This window comes from Salvelinus fontinalis, chromosome 25 (assembly GCF_029448725.1).
Source record: "Salvelinus fontinalis isolate EN_2023a chromosome 25, ASM2944872v1, whole genome shotgun sequence".
NCBI classification, from domain to species: domain Eukaryota; kingdom Metazoa; phylum Chordata; class Actinopteri; order Salmoniformes; family Salmonidae; genus Salvelinus; species Salvelinus fontinalis.
In genome coordinates, this window is record NC_074689.1 from 30,553,347 (window position 1) to 30,576,469 (window position 23,123).

Below are 23,123 nucleotides of genomic sequence, written 5' to 3' on the forward strand. Positions count from 1 at the left end.
ATAAAGGGGGCATATAAGCAGACAATGAAAGCTCTTACAATATTCGATGATTTCATTTCTCTAAACAGGCTATAGTCTACATTTGCACCACCAAGTCAGACAGTAGGCTAAATCGAGCACGCCCCCATTCTCATCGACGGGGCTGTAGTGGAGCAGGTTGAGAGCTTCAAGTTCCTTGGTGTCCACATCACCAACAAACCAACATGGTCCAAGCACACCAAGACAGTCGTGAAGAGGGCACGACAAAACTTGGCATGGGTCCTCAGATCCTCAAAAGGTTCTACAGCTGCACCATTGAGAGCATCCTGACTGGTTGCATCACTGCCTGGTATGGCAACTGCTCGGCCTCCGACCGCAAGGCACTACAGAGGGTAGTTCGTACGGCCAAGTTTCCTGCCGTCCAGGACCTCTATACCAGGCCGTGTCAGAGGAAGGCCCTCATTCAAGAACTTTACTTTATTTTTACTATTTTCTACATTGTAGAATAGTAGTGAAGACATCATAACTATGAAATACACATAGGGACTGATATAGTAACCAAAAAAGTGTTAAACAAATCAAAATGTATTTTATATTTGAAATTCTTCAAATAGCCACCCTTTGCCTTGATGACAGCTTTGCACACTCTTGGCATTCTTTCAATCAGCTTCATGAGGTAGTCACCTGGAATGGATTTCAATTAACAGATGTGCCTTCTTAGAAGTTCATTTGTGGGAGAAGAGACTTGCTTGGGCCAAGAAACATGAGCAATGTGTCTATGACATGTTCTATGACACATCATCCAAGGGGCTTGAATTTTCGAGCCATACCCGTAGATTTTGCGGTGACGTAGTGTCTCCATGAGTGAAATAACACCAAACCAAAAATGGCGCAACTAGGGAAGATGACCAACCCTTCCGCTACGTTTTTCCACTGGCTGCCCCACCAGAGAAAGCATTGAGCTAGGCTGAAACACCTACATTTTGGAGCTGACTTACTCAAGAAAGCAAAAAAAAGACAATGTTTGTATGCGGCTATATTAACTCAATGATTCATTTATTTTTACATTGTTTGCAAACTGATATGTGACAAGTATTAATGCCAAAATAACATGCAAGACACACATTTTTAATATATATATATTTTAGATTAACAGGTGGGGCTCAAAACAGGTGGGATTCTGTCCTGGAACAGAAATATGACTCTCCTTCTCATTAGTTTGGCCCACCTGATTCTGTCACATCACATTCAGTAGCTTCTATTGCCCGCCTGCCTCAGTAACAGGCCGCTCATGCATAAGTAATGTGCGTGTTAGGCAGTGAGTCATTTAGGCCCAGTGAGTGTGTGAACCAGGGGGAATAGACGAGTGAGAGACTGCTCACCTGGGTAATCATAGTTGTGGAGATAGAACAGCTCAAAGGACATGGAAACAAAGGCTGGTTCAAACACACACACACAGTGTTTTTATGCATGTGTGCATGTGGACGTGCCTGTGTGTGTGTATCTTCACCTGGCACTACCTATCAATAAAGCCCCCTCAGGGATATGAGTGTGTTTCATGTTATCCATATCACCCTGCATAATTTCAAACACATACACAGGCTCTGTAGTGACGCACAAGAGGTCACAGGTTTTTGATGAAGTAAGCCACGCTCCAACAGGACACTTTCTGTGTACCTCAGCATCAGAAAAGGGGTCTCTCTCACACACACACACACACACACACACACACTCGAAATGTCCCTGCTTACACCACCCTACAATGTTGCACCTGACTGGGAAATGACTTTTTCTGTTCCCTTCTCTGGTATGGTTCTCTTGAGTGGTTGGTCGAAGTTTTTCTACAGTGGTTGGTCGATGTTTCTCTCTTGTGAGATTAAAAGCAGTGTTTTGATTTATGACCAGAACATACTTCAGCATTTTAATGAATTTTACGACAGCATTGATCCAAATTGACTATGCATCGCAATTGACGTTTGTATCAGTATTTAACATGACTGATGTATCTGACGCACGTCAGCACTGGGTATTGTAATGTAGTTCTATTCAAACACGTAATGGGTTTCTGTTAGAGTTTCACCATCTTTATTATTACTGAAAACTTAAGGATATTTCTCTCCTGTCCTTTTCCAGAGGAGATCTTCCAGACCCATATTGCCCACTGGTGGTCTCCGGATGGTGCCCGGCTTGCATATGCCACCATCAACGACACTATGGTGCCCAGGATGGAGATCCCTATATTCACAGGAACTACTTACCCTACCGGGAGGGAGTATCACTACCCTAAGGTTAGAACAGTATAATTACTAACCTATTACCAACAAAACGTTTTCTACTACAACGCTACTCCACAGTAAATTGTACCACCACTCAAAGGTCATGAAACACACATAAAGGTAAAAAAGTACAACCAATCTTGGGAAATGGGAAAATATTCCAGCAGGGAGTTAGTTCTGTCTACAGGCGTGTTCTTCATGAGGCAGATGCACTTAAAATGTCCAATAAGAACAGTTGTTTTATTAATGGCATTTGCAATCATAGTGTCACTCTGCTGTCTGTCCTCTGTGCAGGCTGGGGAGGAAAATCCAGTCATCTCTTTGTATGTGGTCAACCTGAACGGGCCCCTGCACACCATCGAGATGAGGAGACCTGAAGACCCGAGGATGGGGTACACCACCCCACACAACCACACTACCCTTACTAATCTAACCTCCGTACACAACCACACTACCCTTACTAATCTAACCTCCGTACACAACCACACTACCCTTACTAATCTAACCTCCATTTACAACCACACTACCCTTACTAATCTAACCTCCATTTACAACCACTACCCTTACTAATCTAACCTCCATTTACAACCACACTACCCTTACTAATCTAACCTCCATTTACAATACTACTCAAATGCTAATAGCACATAGGCCTACTATATATAGCATGGTTATATACCCTTGTGGATTTTAAAGGGGTGAAGACATGCAATATGTCAGTAGAATGTTCCTAGTCCTTTATCCTAGATGTTGAATATACATTAATAAACACTCTTGTTTCTGTTTGTGTTACAGAGAGTACTATGTCACCATGGTGAAATGGGCGACTACCACCAAACTGGCAGTGAACTGGTTAAACAGAGCCCAGAACATATCCATGCTGACGTTGTGTCAGGCCACCACCGGCGTCTGCACCAAGGTGCGCGTGTGTGTGTGTGTGTCTGTGTCTGTGTGTGTGTGCTGCTTTTCAGCGTACTTCGTTAGCCTTTCTTAAGCTTATGATTGACTTTTCTTTCAAATTATGTATGTTTTAGAAACATGAGGACGAAAGTGAAAGTTGGCTACACAGACAGGTAAGAAAGAAACATGAACATGATTCAAGTACAAATCATTTATTTTTAGGGCTGTTAATCTGTCTTTTTAATAGTGCTACAGAGTGGAATGCCAATCCATAATTTCTAGATATGTTATAATTAAGCAATAAGGCACGGGGGGTGTGGTATATGACCAATATACCACGGCTAAGGGCTGATCTTAGGCACCACGCAAAGCAAAGTGCCTGGATACAGCCCTAGCCGTGGTATATTGGCCATATACCACAAATCCCAGAGGTGTTTACCATGGGATGTTTTGTCATACCCATGGTATACGGTCTGATAAATCACGGCTGTCAGCCAATCAGCATTCAGAGATCGAACCACCCAGCTTATAAATATGTTTATATACTGTATATGTTTATATACAGTACCAGTTAAACGTTTGGACACACCTAATCATTCCAGGGTTTTTGTTTATTTTTACTATTTTCTACATTGTAGAATAATAGTGAAGACATCAAAACTATGAAATAACACATATGGAATCATGTAGTAACCAAAAAGTGCTAAACAAATAAAATAAAAATATATATTTGAGATTCTTCAAAGTAGCCACCCTTTGCCTTGATGACAGCTTTGCACACTCTTGGCATTCTCTCAATCAGCTTCATGAGGTAGTCACCTGGAATACATTTCAATTAACAGGTGTGCCTTAATAAAAGTTTATTTGTGGAATTTCTTTCCTTCTTAATGCGTTTGAGCCAATCCGTTGTGTTGTGGAAAGGTAGGGTGGTATACAGAAGATAGCCCTATTTGTAAAAGACCAAGTCCATATTACGGCAAGGACAGCTCAAATAAGTAAAGAGAAACGACAGTCCATCATTGCTTTATCAAATCAAATCAAATCACATTTTATTTGTCACATACACATGGTTAGCAGATGTTAATGCGAGTGTAGCAAAATGCTTGTGCTTCTAGTTCCGACAATGCAGTAATAACCAACAAGTAATCTAACCTAACAATTCCACAACTACTACCTTAATACACACAAGTGTAAAGGGATAAAGAATATGTACATAAAAATATATGAATGAGTGATGGTACAGAACGGCATAGGCAAGATGCAGTAGATGGTATAGAGTACAGTATATACATATGAGATGAGTAATGTAGGGTATGTAAACATAAAGTGGCATAGTTTAAAGTGGCTAGTGATACATGTATTACATAAAGATGGCAAGATGCAGTAGATGATATAGAGTACAGTATATACATATACATATGAGATGAGTAATGTAGGGTATGTAAACATTATATTAAGTGGCATTGTTTAAAGTGGCTAGTGGTACATTTTTACATAATTTCCATCAATTCCCATTATTAAAGTAGCTGGAGTTGAGTCAGTATGTTGGCAGCGGCCACTAAATGTTAGTGGTGGCTGTTTAACAGTCTGATGGCCTTGAGATAGAAGCTGTTTTTCAGTCTCTCGGTCCCTGCTTTGATGCACCTGTACTGACCTCGCCTTCTGGATGATAGCGGGGTGAACAGGCAGTGGCTTGGGTGGTTGTTGTCCTTGATGATCTTTATGGCCTTCCTGTGACATCGGGTGGTGTAGGTGTCCTGGAGGGCAGGTAGTTTGCCCCCGGTGATGCGTTGTGCAGACCTCACTACCCTCTGGAGAGCCTTACGGTTGTGGGTGGAGCAGTTGCCGTACCAGGCGGTGATACAGCCAGACAGGATGCTCTCGATTGTGCATCTGTAGAAGTTTGTGAGTGCTTTTGGTGACAAGCCGAATTTCTTCAGCCTCCTGAGGTTGAAGAGGCGCTGCTGCGCCTTCTTCACAACGCTGTCTGTGTGGGTGGACCAATTCAGTTTGTCCGTGATGTGTACACCGAGGAACTTAAAACTTTCCACCTTCTCCACTACTGACCCGTCGATGTGGATAGGGGGGTGCTCCCTCTGCTGTTTCCTGAAGTCCACAATCATCTCTTTTGTTTTGTTGACGTTGAGTGTGAGGTTATTTTCCTGACACCACACTCTGAGGGCCCTCACCTCCTCCCTGTAGGCCGTCTCGTCGTTGTTGTTAATCAAGCCTACCACTGTAGTGTCGTCCGCAAACTTGATGATTGAGTTGGAGGTGTGCATGGCCACGCAGTCGTGGGTGAACAGGGAGTACAGGAGAGGGCTCAGAACGTACCCTTGTGGGGCCCCAGTGTTGAGGATCAGCGGGGTGGAGATGTTGTTACCTACCCTCACCACCTGGGGGCGGCCCGTCAGGAAGTCCAGGACCCAGTTGCACAGGGCGGGGTCGAGACCCAGGGTCTTGAGCTTGATGACGAATTTGGAGGGTACTATGGTGTTAAATGCTGAGCTGTAGTCGATGAACAGCATTCTCACATAGGTATTCCTCTTGTCCAGATGGGTTAGGGCAGTGTGCAGTGTGGTTGCGATTGCGTCGTCTGTGGACCTATTGGGTCGGTAAGCAAATTGGAGTGGGTCTAGGGTGTCGGGTAGGGTGGAGGTGATATGGTCCTTGACTAGTCTCTCAAAGCACTTCATGATGACGGAAGTGAATGCTACGGGGCGGTAGTCGTTTAGCTCAGTTACCTTAGCTTTCTTGGGAACAGGAACAATGGTGGCCCTCTTGAAGCATGTGGGAACAGCAGACTGGGATAAGGTTTGATTGAATATGTCCTTAAACACACCAGCCAGCTGGTCTGCACATGCTCTGAGGACGTGGCTGGAAATGCCGTCTGGGCCTGCAGCCTTGCGAGGGTTAACACGTTTAAATGTTTTACTCACCTCGGCTGCAGTGAAGGAGAGCCCGCAGGTTTTGGTAGCGGGCCGTGTCAGTGGCACTGTATTGTCCTCAAAGCGAGCAAAAAAAGTTATTTAGCCTGTCTGGGAGCAAGACATCCTGGTCCGCGACGGGGCTGGTTTTCTTTTTGTAATCCGTGATTGACTGTAGACCCTGCCACATACCTCTTGTGTCTGAGCTGTTGAATTGCGACTCTACTTTGTCTCTATACTGGGACTTAGCTTGTTTGATTGCCTTGCAGAGAGAATAGCTACACTGTTTGTATTCGGTCATGTTTCCGGTCACCTTGCCCTGGTTAAAAGCAGTGGTTCGCGCTTTCAGTTTCACGCGAATGCTGCCATCAATCCACGGTTTCTGGTTTGGGAATGTTTTAATCGTTGCTGTGGGTATGACATCGTCAATGCACTTGCTAATGAACTCGCTCACCGAATCAGCATATTCGTCAATATTGTTGTTGGACGCAATGCGGAACATATCCCAATCCACGTGATCGAAGCAGTCTTGACGCGTGGAATCAGATTGGTCGGACCAGCGTTGAACAGACCTGAGCGAGGGAGCTTGTTGTTTTAGTTTCTGTTTGTAGGCTGGAAGCAACAAAATGGAGTCGTGGTCAGCTTTTCCGAAAGGAGGGCGGGGGAGGGCCTTATATGCGTTGCGGAAGTTAGTATAACAATGATCCAAGGTTTTACCAGCCCTGGTAGCACAATCGATATGCTGATAGAATTTAGGGAGTTTTGTTTTCAGATTAGCCTTGTTAAAATCTCCAGCTACGATGAATGCAGCCTCAGGGTGTGTGGTTTCCAGTTTACAAAGAGTCAGATAAAGTTCGTTCAGGGCCATCGATGTGTCTGCTTGGGGGGGAATATATATGGCTGTGATTATAATCGAAGAGAATTCCCTTGGTAGATAGTGCGGTCGACATTTGATTGTGAGGAATTCTAGATCAGGTGAACAAAAGGACTTGAGTTCCGGTATGTTGTTATGATCACACCACGTCTCGTTAATCATAAGGCATACACCCCCGCCCCCGCTTTAGGACATGAAGGTCAGTCAATCCGGAAAATGTCAAGAACTTTGAACGTTTCTTCAAACACAGTCGCAAAAACCCTCAAGCCCTATGATGAAACTGGCTGTCATGAGGACTGCCACAGGAAAGGAAGACCCAGAGTTATCTCTGATGCAGAGGATAAGTTCATTAGAGTTAATGGAACCTCAGATTGCAGCCAAGGCAAAGGGTGGCTACTTTGAAGAATATAAAATATATTTAGATTTGTTTTTTGGGTTAAAGTTTTTGGGTTAATACATGATTTCATATGTGTTATTTCATAGTTTGTATGTCTTCACTATTATTCTACAATGTAGAACATTTTAAAAAATAAAGAAAAGCCCTTGAATGAGTAGGTATGTCCAAACTTTTGTCATATTACTGTTAGAATGAGGAGCCGCTGTTCTCCAAAGACGGTCTGAAGTTGTTCTTCACCAGAGCCATCCCACAGGGAGGCAGGGGCAAGTTCTTCCACATCTCCATGTCCATCACACAGGTACTGTACACTCCCGTTCTACACTCTCTATTCTGTGTTCTGCATGAGGGCTTCCATACGCTACAATTGCTTCCTACAGCAATGTACAGCATAGCATAGACAACACCACTACAGAAGGTGAATGGGCAAGACCAAAAATGTACAGTAAGTGCCTTTGAACGGGGTATGGTAGTAGGTGCCAGGCGCACCGGTTTGTGTCAAGAACTGCAACGCTGCTGGGTTTTTCATGCTCAACAGTTTCCCGTGTGTATTAAGAATGGTCCACCACCCAAAGGACATCCAGTCAACTTGACACAACTGCCGGGAGCATTGGAGTCAACATGGGCCAGCATCCCTGTGGAACGCTTTCGACACCTTGTAAAGTCCATTGTCCCAACGAATTGAGGCTGTTCTGACGGAAAAAAGGGTCGGGGTGCAACTCCATATTAGGAAGGCGTTCTTAATGCTTGCTTTACTCAGTGTGTCTATCTCTTCCTCCTTCCCTCTCCAGCCCAACACCAGCACAGACACGCTGCAGTCCATCACGTCTGGAGACTGGGACGTCACCCAGGTTCTGGCCTACAACGAGGACATCCAGCTAATGTGAGCTCCTGACGCAGCTGGGCCACACATAGACACAAACACACACAAACACACTTACATGCCTTCACATGTAGTATACACACATTCTTTGCTGTGATTATAACACAAACAACCATCCACAACAAACCTCTCTCTCTCCCCCTCGCTCTCCCTCTCTCCGGAGGAGAGTAGAGTATTTTTTATCCTCGGGGGGCATGTAGTAAAAACACATTGGACACATGACAGTAAAGTAAATAGGCATTTAACGTCATAGATTTAGCCGGTATTAACTTGTGGAATAGACACAAACTGGAATGCGGTTTTAACCAATCAGCATTTGGGATTAGACCCAACTAATGTATAAATGACAATAAATACACTTGGGGAGCCGCTCTGAGAGAAGCAACCTAAATTCATCAAACAAGAGATGCTGGGATTCCCTCAGAATGGATTGTGCCTCACGTATGACTCCCCCCCCCCCCCTGTCAAATTTGTTCCTGGCCTACTTAAGTTTAAAAAAACATCCTCACCTCATATTTCATTTGTGTTACATCTCTTCCAATGGCAAGACCTGCTGTTGGAACTCTTGGTACTCTTGCTGCTTAGATCAAGCCGACAAGTCTCTGTTCAACTGTACCGCTGGAATAACCTACTTTTATCACTTCGTAGAATCCTTACATTTGTGACTACGGAAAAACTTCATGGCGTAATGTTGTGTGCACCCATGCATTTGTTATATTATGTATTGGTTGAACAAACGTCCAACTTAAAATGTTTATTATGTATCTTGCAGATACTTCTTGAGCACAGAGGATGACCCGAAACGCAGGCATCTCTACAGGTAACACATACGTAGCTCTGAATAACTGTCTCTAATGCTGTCCTCTTCTGTTGTGCCTAGCTATGTTGCACCCACCCACCCAAAATAGTTATTTTCGTTTCACTTGGTTACAATTTAGGTGCCAGTTGTCCTGGATGCTTTGAGGGGCTTTCCTCTCAGTCTGAAAAATATCTAGGAGAAAGACTTGGCTCAGTGTCCTCTTGTTGTGTTTGCAGTGCGGACACAGTGGGCCCTTTCAACAGACGCTGTCTCTCCTGTGACTTCTACGAAGGTTGTGGCTACGTCAGAGGCTCCTTCAGCCACAGCATGAGCCTCTTCTTGCTTAGCTGCAAAGGTGGGAGCCACCGGTTGGTCAGTCAGTCTGTCAATCAATTGGTTTGTCTGTCTCTCTCCCCAAGTTATCTATTTTTTCAGTCATATGAACATTTGGTCCCTCACCTCTGAGAGACACTCTGAGACAATGAATTCAATGTATATGTTGGTTACAGATGATATTTGGTCACAAACACAATCATTTGTGCAGTGTATTTCAACCAAGGCCTCTACTCAAAACTTATATCAAGAGGGTCTAACAGCAGCAGCCCAAAGATTCAAGTTTCAAGTTAATGTTATGTGCAGTGTACAGAAATGCCCTTCTTGTAAGTTCCAAACCCAGCAATGCAGTAATCAATATCAATGTACCACTAAAGATAACATAAGGTAGAATAAAAATCAAATCAAATCAAATTGTATTGGTCACACACATATTAAGCAGATGTTATTGCGGGTGTAGGGAAATGCTTGTGTTCCTAGCTCCAACAGTGCCATAGTATCTACAACTAACAACAATACACACAAATCTTAAAGTAAAAGAATGGAATTAAGAAATATATAAATATCAAATCAAGCAATGTCGGAGTGGGGGTGAACAGGCCGTGGCTCGGGTGGTTGATGTCCTCAATTATCTTTTTGGCCGTCCTGTGACATCGGGTGCTGTAGGTGTCCTGGAGGGCAAGTAGTTTCCCCCTCGTGATGCGTTGGGCAGACCGAACCACCCTCTGGAGAGCCCTGCGGTTGTGGGCGGTGCAGTTGCTGTACCAGGTGGTGATACAGCCTGACAGTATGCTCTCAATTGTGCATCTGTAAAAGTTTGGAAAGGTTTTTTGCCAAGACAAATTTCTTCAGCCTCCTGAGGTTGAAGAGGCGCTATTGCGCCTTCTTCACCACACTGTATGTGTGAGTGGACCATTTCAGTTTGTCAGTGATGTGTACGCCAAGGAACTTGAAACTTTCCACCTTCTCCACTGTGGTCCCGTCGATGTGGATAGGGGTGTGCTCCCTCTGCTGTTTCCTGAAGTCCACAATCAACTCCTTTATTTTGTTGACGTTGAGTGAGAAATTATTTTCCTGGCACCACTCTCCCAGGGCCCTAACCTCCTCCCTGTAGGCTGTCTCGTCATCGTTGGTAATCAAGCCTACTACTGTTGTGTCATCTGCAAACTTGATAATTGATTTGAAGGTGTGCGTGGACACGCAGTCATGGGTGAACAGGGAGTACAGGAGGAGGCTGAGCACACAACCCCTTGTGGGGCCCCTGTTTTGAGGATCAGTGAAGTGGAGGTGTTGTTTCCTACCTTTACCACCTGGGGGCAGCCCGTCAGGAAGTCCAGGACCCAGTTGCACAGGGCGGGGTTCAGACCCAGGGCCCCGAGCTTAATGATGAGCTTGGAGGGTACCATGGTGTTGAATGCTGAGTTATAGTCAATGAACAGCATTCTTACATAGGTATTCCTCTTGTCCAGATGGAATATGGCAGTGTGCAGTGCGATGGAGATTGCATTGTCTGTGGATCTATTGAGGCGGTAAGCAAGTTGAAGTGGGTCTAGGGTGTCAGGTAAGGTGGTGTGATCCTTAACTAGCCTCTCAAAGCACTTCATAATGAGAGAAGTGAGTGAGAGTATTTTACTTACCTTTGCTTTCTTGGGTACAAGAACAATGGTGGACATCTTGAAGCAAGTGGGGACAGAAGATAGGGATAGGGAGAGATTGAATATGTACTTAAATATTCCAGCCAGCTGGTCTACACATGCTCTGAGGACGCGGCTAGGGATGCCGTCTTGGCCGGCAGCCCTGCGAGGGTTAACACGCTTAAATGTCTTACTCATGTCGTCCACGGAGAAGGAGAACCCACAGTCCTTGTGTAACATATACGCTGGGAGCCGGAAAGCAAGTGCAGGTGGTGAGTTTAATAATAACGAGTTGCGTATAGACATGAAACATAGTCAATAGTGCCTGGGGAAGGGAACTAAGGAAATGACAGATATAGGGGAGGTAATCAGTGAAGTGATGGTGTCCAGGTGTGTCTAATGATGAGACACAGGTGCCAGGGCCGGTGGTGGGTAAACCGGCGACGTCGAACACCGGAGGGGAGGAGCAGAAGTAGACGCGACACCTTGGAGGCGTGCTGCGTTGGTGGCACTATGTTATCCTCAAAGCGGGCGAAGAAGGTGTTTAGCTTCGTGGCTGGTTTTCCCTTTGTAGTCTGTAGACCCTGCCACATACAGTGCCTTGCAAAAGTATTCACCCCCTTGGCATTTTTCCTACTTTGTTGCATTACAACCTGTAATTTAAATGGATTTTTATTTGGATTTCATGTGATGGACATACACTAAATAGTCCAAATTGGTGAAGTGAAATAAATAAAAAAACAAAAATTCAAAAAGATAAAACATGGAAAGTAGTGTGTGCATATGTATTCACCCCTTTGCTATGAAGCCCCTAAATAAGATATGGTGCAACCAATTACCTTCAGAAGTCACATAATTAGTTAAATAAAGTCAACCTCGAGTGATTTAAGGGGAAACATTTAAATGTCTTGGAATGGCCTAGTCAATGCCCACACTTCAATCCAAATGAGAATCTGATGTATGACTTAAAGATTGCTGTACCCCAGCGGACCCATCTAACTTGAAGGAGCAGTTTTGCCTTGAAGAATGGGCAACAATCCCAGTGGCTAGATGTGCCAAGCTTATAGAGACATACCCCAAGAGACTTGCAGCTGTAATTGCTACAAAAGGTGGCTCTACAAAGTATTTGTTTCACAACATTTTTTATTTTGCATCTTCAAAGTGGTCAGCATGTTGTGTAAATCAAATGAAACAAACCCCCCAAAAATGTATTCTAATTCCAGGTTGTAAGTCAACAAAATGGGAAAAATGCCAAGGCGGGTGAATACTATCGCAATCCACTGTATGTCTCGTGTCTGAGCCATTGAATTGCGACCTCACTTTATCTCTGTACTGATGTTTTGCCTGGTTGATTGCCTTACAGAGGGAATAACTACACTGTTTGTATTCGGCTATGTTCCCAGTCACCTTGCCAAATGAGGTGGTTCACACTTTCAGTTTTGCGCAAATGCTGCCCTTTTGTGGTTTGGTTAGGTTTTAATAGTCACAGTGGGTACAATCAATCAATCAAATTGATTTACAGTTGAAGTCAGAAGTTTACATACACTTAAGTTGGAGTCATTAAAACTGTTTTTTCTAATTTTTTATTTATTTTTTATCCCCTTTTCTCCCCAATTTTCGTGGTATCCAATCGCTAGTAATTACTATCTTGTCTCATCGCTACAACTCCCGTACGGGTTCGAGAGAGACGAAGGTCGAAAGCCATGCGTCCTCCGAAGCACAACCCAACCAAGCTGCACTGCTTCTTAACACAGCGCGCCTCCAACCCGGAAGCCAGCCGCACCAATGTGTCGGAGGAAACACCGTGCACCTGGCCCGCCACACTATGGCCTATTTATTGCCTTACCTCCCTAATCTTACTACATTTGCACACACTGTACATAGATTTTTCTATTGTGTTATTGACTGTACGTTTGTTTATCCCATGTGTAACTCTGTGTTGTTTGTGTCGCACTGCTTTGCTTTATCTTGGCCAGGTCGCAGTTGTAAATGAGAACTTGTTCTCAACTGGCCTACCTGGTTAAATAAAAGTTTAAAAATAAAAAATAAAATAAAAACTGTTGCAGCATAATTACTGAAGGCTGAGACAGGAGGGGTCGGGAGACACTGTGGCCCCGTCCGACTGTACCCCCGGACAAGGTCAACCAGGCACGATATAATCCCACCCACTTTTCCAAAAGCACAGCCTCCACACCACTAGAGGGATATCTTCAACCACCAACTTACTACCCTGAAACAAGACCAAGTATAGATGATGTCCCCTATGTCACGAACCCGACGGGCCGCCAACCCAGACAGGAAGATCACGTCAGTGACTCAAACCACTCAAGTGACGCACCCCTCCTAGGGACGGCATGGAAGAGCACCAGTAAGGCAGTGACTCAGCCCCTATAATAGGGTTAGAGGCAGAGAATACCAGTGGAGAGAAGGGAACCGGCCAGGCAGAGACATCAAGGGTGGTTCGTCGCTCCAGTGCCTTTCCGTTCACCTTCACAGCCCTGGGCCAGGCTACACTCAATAATAGGACCTACTGAAGAGATGAGTTTTCAATAAAGACTTAAAGGTTGAGACCGAGTCTGCGTCTCTCACGTGGGTAGGCAGACCATTCCATAAAAATTGAGCTCTATAGGAGAAAGCCCTGACTCCAGCTGTTTGCTTAGAAATTCCAAGAACAATATGGAGGCCTGCGTCTTATGACCATAGCGTACGTGTAGGTATGTACGGCAGGACCAAAACGGAAAGATAGGTAAGAGCAAGCCCATGTAATGCTTTGTAGGTTTGCAGTAAAACATTGAAATCAGCCCTAGCCTTAACAGGAAGCCAGTGTAGAGAGGCTAGCATTGGAGTAATATGATCAAATTTTGGGGTTCTAGTCAAGATTCTAGCAGCCGTGTGTCACGTTCCTGACCTGTTTTCTGTTGTTTTGTATGTGTTTAGTTGGTCAGGACGTGAGCTGGGTGGGAATTCTATGTTGTGTGTTTAGTTTGTCTTTTTCTATGTCAGCCTAGTGTGGGTTCTCAATCAGAGACAGATGGTAGTCGTTGTCTCTGATTGAGACTCATATATAGGAGGCTTGTTTTGTGTTGGGATTTTGTGGGTGTTTGTTACCTGTCTCTGTGTTTGTGTTCTGCACCAGATAGGTCTGTATCGGTTTTGCACATTTGTTATTTTGTAGGTTGTTTGTAGTGTTTCACTTGTGTTTGTATTAAACATGTTTAACACTAGCCGCGCTGCATTTTGGTCCTCTCCTTCACCCCTGGAAGAAAACCTTTACACCGTGTTTAGCACTAACTGAAGTGTATTTAGTGCTTTATCCGGGTAGCCGGAAAGTAGAGCATTGCAGTAGTCTAATCTAGAAGTGACAAAAGCATGTATGAATTTGTCTGCATCATTTTTGGACAGAAAGTTTCTGATTTAAAAAAAAAAGAAAGGCTGTCCTTGAAACAGTCTTGATATGTTCGTCAAAGAGAGATCATGGTCCATAGTAACGCCGAGGTCCTTCATCATTTTATTTGAGACGACTCTACTGTACAACCATCAATATTAATTGTCAGATCCAACATAATAAATACTTTGTTTCTTGGGAGCCTAGAACCAGCATCTCTGTTTTGTCCGAGTTTAAAAGTAACGCATCTGCCGCCATCCACTTCCTTATGTCTGAAACACAGGCTTCCAGGGAGGGCAATTTTGGGGCTTCACCATGTTTCATGGAAATGTACAGCTGTGTATCATCCGCATAGCAGTGAAAGTTAACATGTTTCCGAATTACATCACAAAGATGCAAAATATATAGTGAAAACAATAGGGGTCCTAAAACGGAACCTTGAGGAACACCAAAATGAACAGTTGATTTGTCAGAGGACAAACCATCCACAGAGATCAACGTATATCTTTCCGACAGATAAGATCTAAACCAGGCCAGAATTTGGGTTTTCAATCTCTTCTAAAGAATGTGGTGATCGATGGTATCAAAATCAGCACTAAGGTCTAGGAGCACGAGGACAGATGCAGAGCCTTTGTCTGATGTCATTAAAAGGTTATTTACCTCCTTCACGAGTGCAGTCTCAAAAATTTTAGAAAAGGCACTGAGAGGAATGGGAGATTTGATATAGGCCAGTGTTTTTTAAATATTTTCTGGGTCATAGTTTGGCTTTTTCAAGAGAGGCTTTATTACTACCACTTTTAGTAAGTTTGGTACACATCCGTTGGATAGGGAGCCATTTATTATGTTCAACATAGGAGGGCCAAGCACAGGAAGCAGCTCTTTCAATAGTTTAGTTGGAATAGGGTCCAGTATGCAGCTTGAAGGTTTAGAGGCCATGACTATTTTCATCAATGTGTCAAGAGATATAGTATTGTAGCGGCCCTCACAGACAGCTGTGTGTTATGTGTTATGCTATTAGTTACTTGTGTTGTACTTAAGCAGATGAGGGCAATAGGATGGAGCCTGTTGTTGTGGTGGACCGGACCTGTGTTGGGGACTTTTATCATGTCCCTGTCACTGTGGAGGGGGTGCCCTGCTCTGCCCTGGTGGACACTGGGTCTACAGTAACCCTGGTGAGGCCAGATATTGTGCCAGGTTGGACTCAGTTTGAGCCCACAACTGTGCAGCTCCGCACAGTCACAGGTGAGCTGGCACCCATGAAAGGGAAGGGAATAATGACTCTGACAGTAGGGGGCAGGTTGGTGCGTCATCCTGTGTGGGTGGCGGCTGTGCAGGACCCTTGTATCCTGGGGTTGGACTTTCTTAGGAGCACAGGCTGCCAGTTAGACCTAAATGGGGGCACACTGAGCTTCAAGGGAGGGCCGGCAAATGCAAATGAATTACTTAAAAATCATACAATGTGATATTCTGGATTTTTATTTTAGATTCCGTCTCTCACAGTTGAAGTGTACCTATGATAACAATTATAGACCTCTACATGCTTTGTAAGTAGGAAAATCTGCAAAATCGTCAGTGTATCAAATATTTGTTCTCCCCACTAGATATGTATGAAAAAGCATCTATACACTTCCTGATAAACTCAGTCACCGTATTTGTTGATGTTATTCTCAGAGGCTACACGGAACATATCCCAGTCCGCGTGATCAAAACAATCTTGAAGAATGGATTCCGATTGGTCAGACCAGCGTTGACTAGACCATAGCAAGGGTACTTCCTGTTTGAGTTTCTGCATATCGGAAGGGAGGAGCAAATCGGAGTTGTGATCAGATTTGCAGAGGGCAGGGCCTTGTAGGCATTTCTAAAAGTTGAGTAGCAGTGGTCCAGTGTTTTTCCAGAACGAGCACTACAGTCAATGTGTTAGTAGAACTTCAGTAGCATTTTCCTCAAATTTGCTTTAAAATCCCCAGCTACAATGAATGCGGCCTCAGGACATGTGGTTTCCAGTTTGCATAAAGTCCAGTGTAGTTCTTTGAGGGACCTCGAGGTATCTGCTTGAGGGGAATATTTACGACTGTGAATATAACCAAAAATAATTATCTTGGGAGGTAATATGATCGGTATTTGATTGTGAGGTTTTCTAGGTCGGGTGAACAAAAGGACTTGAGTTTCTGTATGTTATCACAATCACACCATGAGTAGTTAGTCATGAAACATACACTCCCGCCTTTCTTCTTCCCGGAGAGTTCTTTATTCCTGTCTGCGCGATGTACTGAGAACCCAGCTGGCTGTATGGACGTAGACAGTATATCCTGAGAGAGCCATGTTTCTGTCAAACGGAAAATGTTACAATCCCTGATGTGTCTCTGGAAGGAGATCCTCACCCAGAGCAAGTCTACTTTATTATCCAGAGACTGAACATTACATTCTGGGCTAATGTAAGAAATAACACACCAAAAAACAAAATACTGCAAAGTTGCATAGGAGCTAGAAGCAGAGCTGCCATATCTGTCAGCGCCATCTTCTTCCATCCTGCCTCTTGCCCGCTTTCATTTATTTGACATGATTGTGATATCATTACAGCGCTTAGAGAGATTGCCTGGCCTACTTTGCAGAGCCACAAATGTTTCTTTCTAGCATGTTCTCAATTTGCTAAGTGCATCGATCATTTCATTATGTTTCCTCTCCAAGTGCAGTGATGTGGTTTAGGAGACAGAGAGAGTATATTTCTACAGGGGCTTGTTTGTTTGCAAGCTAGCTCCGGAACACTCCAGAAACTATTTTGGCTGTGTTAAATTAATTGAATAATCTAACAATAGCCTCCCCAACAATAGCAAGAAAGTCTGGAAAGGATCTGTTGTGCTTGTAGAAAAACATGTTTAGCAAGAATTATTAGAGACAACGTCAGGCTTTCAGACTTTGATCAATGATGTTTTGATTTTGTGTCTGAACTTTGAGGCTCAACTATGTTGTGTCTCAGTCTTCTATCGACAAGGTGCAATTTTAAATTACGGATTCTAAAGGAAAACATTTATTGAGTTCAAATGATTCGATTATGAATTTCTTACAAATCTTTTTGCAAGTCTTTTTTAGAAATTGATAATTAAATAACCCTTTCCCATCCTCTTGCTTCCCCAGAACTATGGACAGTGGAGATACATTTTGAACCATGCAGTCACTGTTGTACAGATGTAGGATCTTAATTTGATCACCCTGTTGCTTGAGAACTGTCCTACAATGCAGGAAATGTAAAATGTGTAGTGTATTTGCGGTTTAAAAAGACTTCTGATGTTTGTAATTTTCACTTTGAAATTTCAGACTTATGAAAAATGTATCAACCCCTACAGTAATGTAAATAAATTATAATCAACATAATAATTCACATTTCCGGTTGCTGCAGGATTATTTTCTTGCTGTAGCAAACTGGCTCAAATTAAGATCCTATGTCTGTACATGACAAGGAGCCACAGAATGTACTATTAAACCGAGACAAGACCAAGACGAACCAGAGTAGTGCCACCACAAACTAATGGGAGCGATGTCTAATGTTGTCTTATTTGGTCACATTTGTTTCTGTTTTGGTCTTTCTCCAGGCCCTGATGTCCCGTTTGTAGCAGTATACAGCACACAGGACAGACAGAGTGAGTCTTCTAGTTAAGATTCTATTTGGATTCTGTTACATGAAAACATAGGTTAGGGGTACTCAACTCTTAAATCAAATCAAATCAAATTTTATTAGTCACATACACCCTAAGTCCCGGAGCCTGCTGGTTTTCTGTTTTACCTGATAATTAATTGCACCCACCTAGTGTCCCAGGTTTAAATCAGTACCTGATTAGAACAATGAAAAAATGCAGTGGAACTGGCTTTCAGGTCCAGAGTTGAAGGTCATGGGTCATAAGAGGCATACATCACACAGAAAAATAGACCACCCAGACACACAATGCATGATCTTTATTTCCTCTGTCTTCAATATGCCTTTTTCTCCTGACACAGACACACACATGCGCACGCACGCACGCACGCGCGCGCACACACACACACACACACACACACGCACACGCACACATACACTAACTCCATTATTCTGAGTTCTGATTGCTGACTTGCCATGTGTGGGTCAGGGAGAAGATGATTCACACACCTGTAGGACATCCACTCCTCTCCATGAGTAGAACATTCAGCATCACCCCTGAAATATAACTCTTTAACACCATGGAGATAAAACAACTGTATCTATCTCTGTGTTTACAGAATAAAAGCCCTGCCCTCCACCCCTGATTCACAAAATAACCACCCACAACTGTGTGACCTCATCAAATGGGGACAGCATACTAAGATTTACCATTGACAGCACAACAAGGCCAGTCTGCTTTCTGCTGAGTCAATGGTTGCAGCCTCAGCCCAGTCGGTTGGCAGACACTGATTACATTACCTAGCTGGGTGGATGTCCTCATAACAACATGACCTTCCCACTGTAATGAAAGACGTTCCCTGTCTTTGTTTACGGTTAATTACAGCATGTACACTTGGAGGAATAGCAATGTGTACAAAGTGCCCTCTGCAGTCATATTTTAGTGCATATAGTAGTAAACAAAAAACTAAACAAGCTACTTTTGGCAGGAACTCTGCTTTCTAACTGGAACCATTAAAGTAGTTCTGAAATTAGTATTGAATTGCTGATGTGGCGGGGATAAAAACCATGCTGCATTACTGTGTTTGTTGTGTACTCTGTGGAGACCACACACACACACACACACACACACACACACACACACACACACACACACACACACACACACACACACACACACACACACACACACACACACACACAGTCAGGAGAGAACACCCCCTGATCAAAACACCCACTCCTTTTGTTACTAGTCCAATCTCAATCTCAGCATGCCAAGATAAGGCTTGTCAAGGCTCAACTCGAGGGCCCCTGATCTCGGTGCCAGCCATTATGAAGTCTTAATTTATATTTACAGCCAACATTGCTGATCTGTCTTTATCACAGTGTGTCAGTGGATGCAAGGAGGGTGTTAGAGAGGGAGGGAGACAGGGAGGGTGGGTGGGAGAGGGAAGGAGATTGGATTGGAGGGACTGAGACAGAGAGAGATACCTCTGCATTCTGATAACTTCCCTATGTTCTCTTCTATTGTGACATGCTGTAAGCATAGCTTCATCACAACGTCCAGCCCAACGTTCTACCACAACACCTATGCCCTTTGAACACCTACAGTATGTGCCCTTAGACCATGGTAGCCATAGCAACCTTAGCCATAAACTAAGGCCATGATGTTTATCACTGCAGAGGTGTTTGACCTGGAGACCAATGAGAATCTGAGGATGAGGCTGGACTCCATGCAGATGCCCCGCGTGGAATACAAGGAGATCAACATCGAGGATTACAGTACGTTATGTTCCACTCTAACAATAAGGGAATGAGATTTCAGCAGCACATTTTACATAATGAAAATGTATCAGCTAAAGTCTGTTTTCTTCAGATGAACGGATAATGAGGCCGTAGTGCTTTTGTACAACACGCGTACTGATCACTCTTTCTCTTGTTGTGTAGCACTAACGATGCAGATCCTCAAACCTGCCAGCTTTGTGGACTCATCGCACTATCCTCTGCTCCTCCTTGTGTGAGTATACAGACCCTACCACACTCACACACACACACACACACGTTTGCTTTTGTGGGGACCAAAAATGTATTTTACCCTAAACCTAACCCTTAACCTAACACCTAACCTTAATTCTAACCCTAATTATAAACCTAAACCTAACCCCTATATCTAAAATAGCCCTTTCCTTGTTTTACTATCCTTGTGAGGACTTCTGGTACCCACAACGATAGTAAAACCAAACCACACACACACAACTGCTCTAGCGACTATGGTGTTGTATACAATGTAGCTATCCATCTCCACTGTTTGGCCTTCAGCTCCTTCACAACAAGTACTGCTTCATCAGGAAAGATACAGTGCATTCAGAAAGGATTCAGATCCCTTTACTTTTTACACAATTTGTTACATTACTGCCTTGTTCTAAAATGATTAAATTGTATTGTTTCCTCATAAATCTACACACAATAGCCCATAATGACAAAGCAAATATTACATTTAGGTAAGTATTCAGTCCCTTTACTCAGTACTTTGTTGAAGCACCTTTGGCAGCGATTTCAGCCTCGTGTCTTCTTGGGTATGGAGCTACAAGCTTGACACACCTGTATTTGGGGAGTTTCTCCTATTCTTCTCTGCAGATCCTCTCAAGCTCTGTCAGGTTGGATAGGGCACGCCACTACACAGCTATTTTCAGCTCTCTCCAGAGATGTTCGATCGGGTTCAAGTCTGGGCTCTGTCTGTGCCACTCAAGGACATTCAGAGACTTCTCCTGAAGCATCTCCTGTGTTGTCTTGGCTGTGTGCTTTGGGTTCACCCCCCCCCCCCCCCCAGTCCGAGGTCCTGAGCGCTCTGGAGCAGGTTTTCATGAAATAACTCTCTGTACTTTGCTCCATTCATCTTTCCCTTGATCCTGACTAGTCTCCCAGTCCCTGCCGCTAAAAAACCTCCCCACAGCATGATGCTGCCACCACTGTGGTTCACTGTGGGAATGGTGCCAGGTGTGACGCTTAGCATTTAGGCCAAAGATTTCAATCTTGTTTCTCATGGTCTGAGAGTCCTCTAGGTGCCTTTTAGCAAATTGCAAGCGGGCTGTCATGTGTCTTTTACTGAGGAGTGGCTTCCGTCTGGCTACTCTACCATAAAGGCCTGATTGGGGGAGTGCTGCAGAGATGGTTGTCCTTCTGGAAGGTTCTCCCATCTCCACAGAGGAACTCTGGATCTCTGTCAGAGTGAGCATTGGGTTCTTTGTCACCTCCCTGACCAAGGTCCTTCTCCCCCAATTGCTCAGTTTGGCCGGGCGGCCAGTTCTAGGAAGAGTCTTGGTGGTTCCAAACTTCTTCCATTTAAGAATGATGGAGGCCACTGTGTTCTTGGGGACCTTCAATGCTGCAGACATTTTTTGGTATCCTTCTACAGATCTGTGCCTCGCCACAATTCTGTCTCGGAGCTCTATGGACAATTCCTTCCAACTCATGGCTTGGTTTTTACTCTGACATGCACTGTCAACTGTGGGACCTTATATAGACAGGTGTAAGCCTTTCCAAATCATGTCCAATCAATTGAATGTACCATCTCAAGGGTGATCAATGTAAACAGGATGCACCTGAGCTCAGTTTTAAGTCTCATAGCAAGGGTCTGAATACTTATTTAAATAAGGTATTTCTGTTTTGAATTTTTAACACATTTGCAAAAATGTCTAAAAACCTGTTTTTGCTTTGTCATTATGGGGTATGGTGTGTTATTTAATAAATTTTAGAATAAGGCTGTAGCGTAACAAAATGTGGAAAAAGTGAAGGGGTCTGAATACTTTCCAAATCCACTGTAATCACCCTCCAACTCTGAGCTTTAATCAGGGCTATTAATCTAAGGCAGAGAAGTGGCAACTCGTTCTCCTCCGCACTACCGGTAATTACACTGCAAATGAGGTCTCCATCCCCCTTTAATTAACCCTCCTATCCTCCTCTATCACACCATCTCTTTCTCCATGCCTTTGCCTGCAGGTTGGAGAAACATACAGTAGACTATAACTTTTAGTCTTTTCACCCTGGTTCATTTCTGGATGGAGTGGCACTACTATAAAGACAATGAGTGGCACTACTATAAAGACAATGTGTCCTTTTCTCTATGTTGGGTAAATGAGGACACACCTGTATGCATTTATTTTAGAGACAGAGAGAGAGAAATACCCATAGATTAACGAGTAAACATGCCTTCTCGTATCCAGCGATGGCACCCCCGGTGGCCAGATGGTGTCAGAGCAATTCCACATAGACTGGGCCACGGTGCTGGTGAGCAGCTTCGGGGCAATGGTGGTTCGCTTTGACGGGCGGGGCAGTGGCTTCCAGGGGACCAACCTGCTGCACCGCGTCCAGAGGAAGCTGGGCGTGTTCGAGGAGAAGGACCAGCTGGAGGCCCTCAGGTAGGTACCTTCAACCTTTGTTGTGTCCTGATTCTCCACCCTTCTACTAAACTGTGCACTTGCACACTTCCAGTTATGGATTTAAAAGCATTGGAATAGTGTAATAATTGGCTGGATGGAGTTTTCACCATTCTTTAATTAATGTGCACACTTTGGGAAAAGGGTGGAGAATCGGGACGCAACCTTAGACTTCTTTCACAAGACTGTCCTAACACTGTCATATGAACTGAAGAGCAGTCAATAAGCGGAGGTCTGGATATGTTTAGTGATTTAACATGTAGAAAGGAAAATTATTTATTTGCACAGTTTACATCTCCAATTTATTAGCTAACTATTGTTTAGGCAGCTGTAGCTATAGAGTGGGGCTACATTATCTTTCTCCTTTCTGCTAGTGATTTGATATGGTCATGCTGTGTTCCAGCCGGGTGCTAACGAGCTATGACATGGCCAGCTAGCTAACGAGGTATGACATGGCCAGCTAGTTAACGAGCTATGACATGGACAGTTAGCTAATGAGGTATGACATGGCTAGCTAGCTAACGAGCTATGACATGGACAGCTAGCTAACAAGCTATGACATGGATAGCTAACTAACGAGCTATGACATGGCCAGCTAGCTAACGAGCTATGACATGGCCAGCTAACTAACGAGCTATGACATGTCCAGCTAGCTAACGAGCTATGACATGG

The 23,123-nt window shown here is 43.9% G+C and overlaps 1 protein-coding gene across 5 annotated transcripts in view; it reads left to right on the forward strand.

Annotated features, from left to right (window-relative positions):
- The window catches only part of dpp6a (dipeptidyl-peptidase 6a), a 370,639-nt gene that overhangs the window by 336,978 nt on the left and 10,538 nt on the right, over positions 1-23,123 (forward strand). For all 5 annotated transcript variants that reach the window (XM_055881840.1, XM_055881843.1, XM_055881842.1 and 2 more), the window contains 12 exons: positions 2,113-2,267; positions 2,550-2,647; positions 3,051-3,174; positions 3,290-3,328; positions 7,544-7,651; positions 8,142-8,233; positions 9,006-9,053; positions 9,269-9,387; positions 17,975-18,022; positions 19,699-19,797; positions 19,963-20,032; positions 22,239-22,433. In XM_055881840.1, the coding sequence (XP_055737815.1) occupies positions 2,113-2,267; positions 2,550-2,647; positions 3,051-3,174; positions 3,290-3,328; positions 7,544-7,651; positions 8,142-8,233; positions 9,006-9,053; positions 9,269-9,387; positions 17,975-18,022; positions 19,699-19,797; positions 19,963-20,032; positions 22,239-22,433 (1,195 nt within the window). The remainder of the gene's footprint in view (positions 1-2,112; positions 2,268-2,549; positions 2,648-3,050; positions 3,175-3,289; positions 3,329-7,543; positions 7,652-8,141; positions 8,234-9,005; positions 9,054-9,268; positions 9,388-17,974; positions 18,023-19,698; positions 19,798-19,962; positions 20,033-22,238; positions 22,434-23,123) is intronic.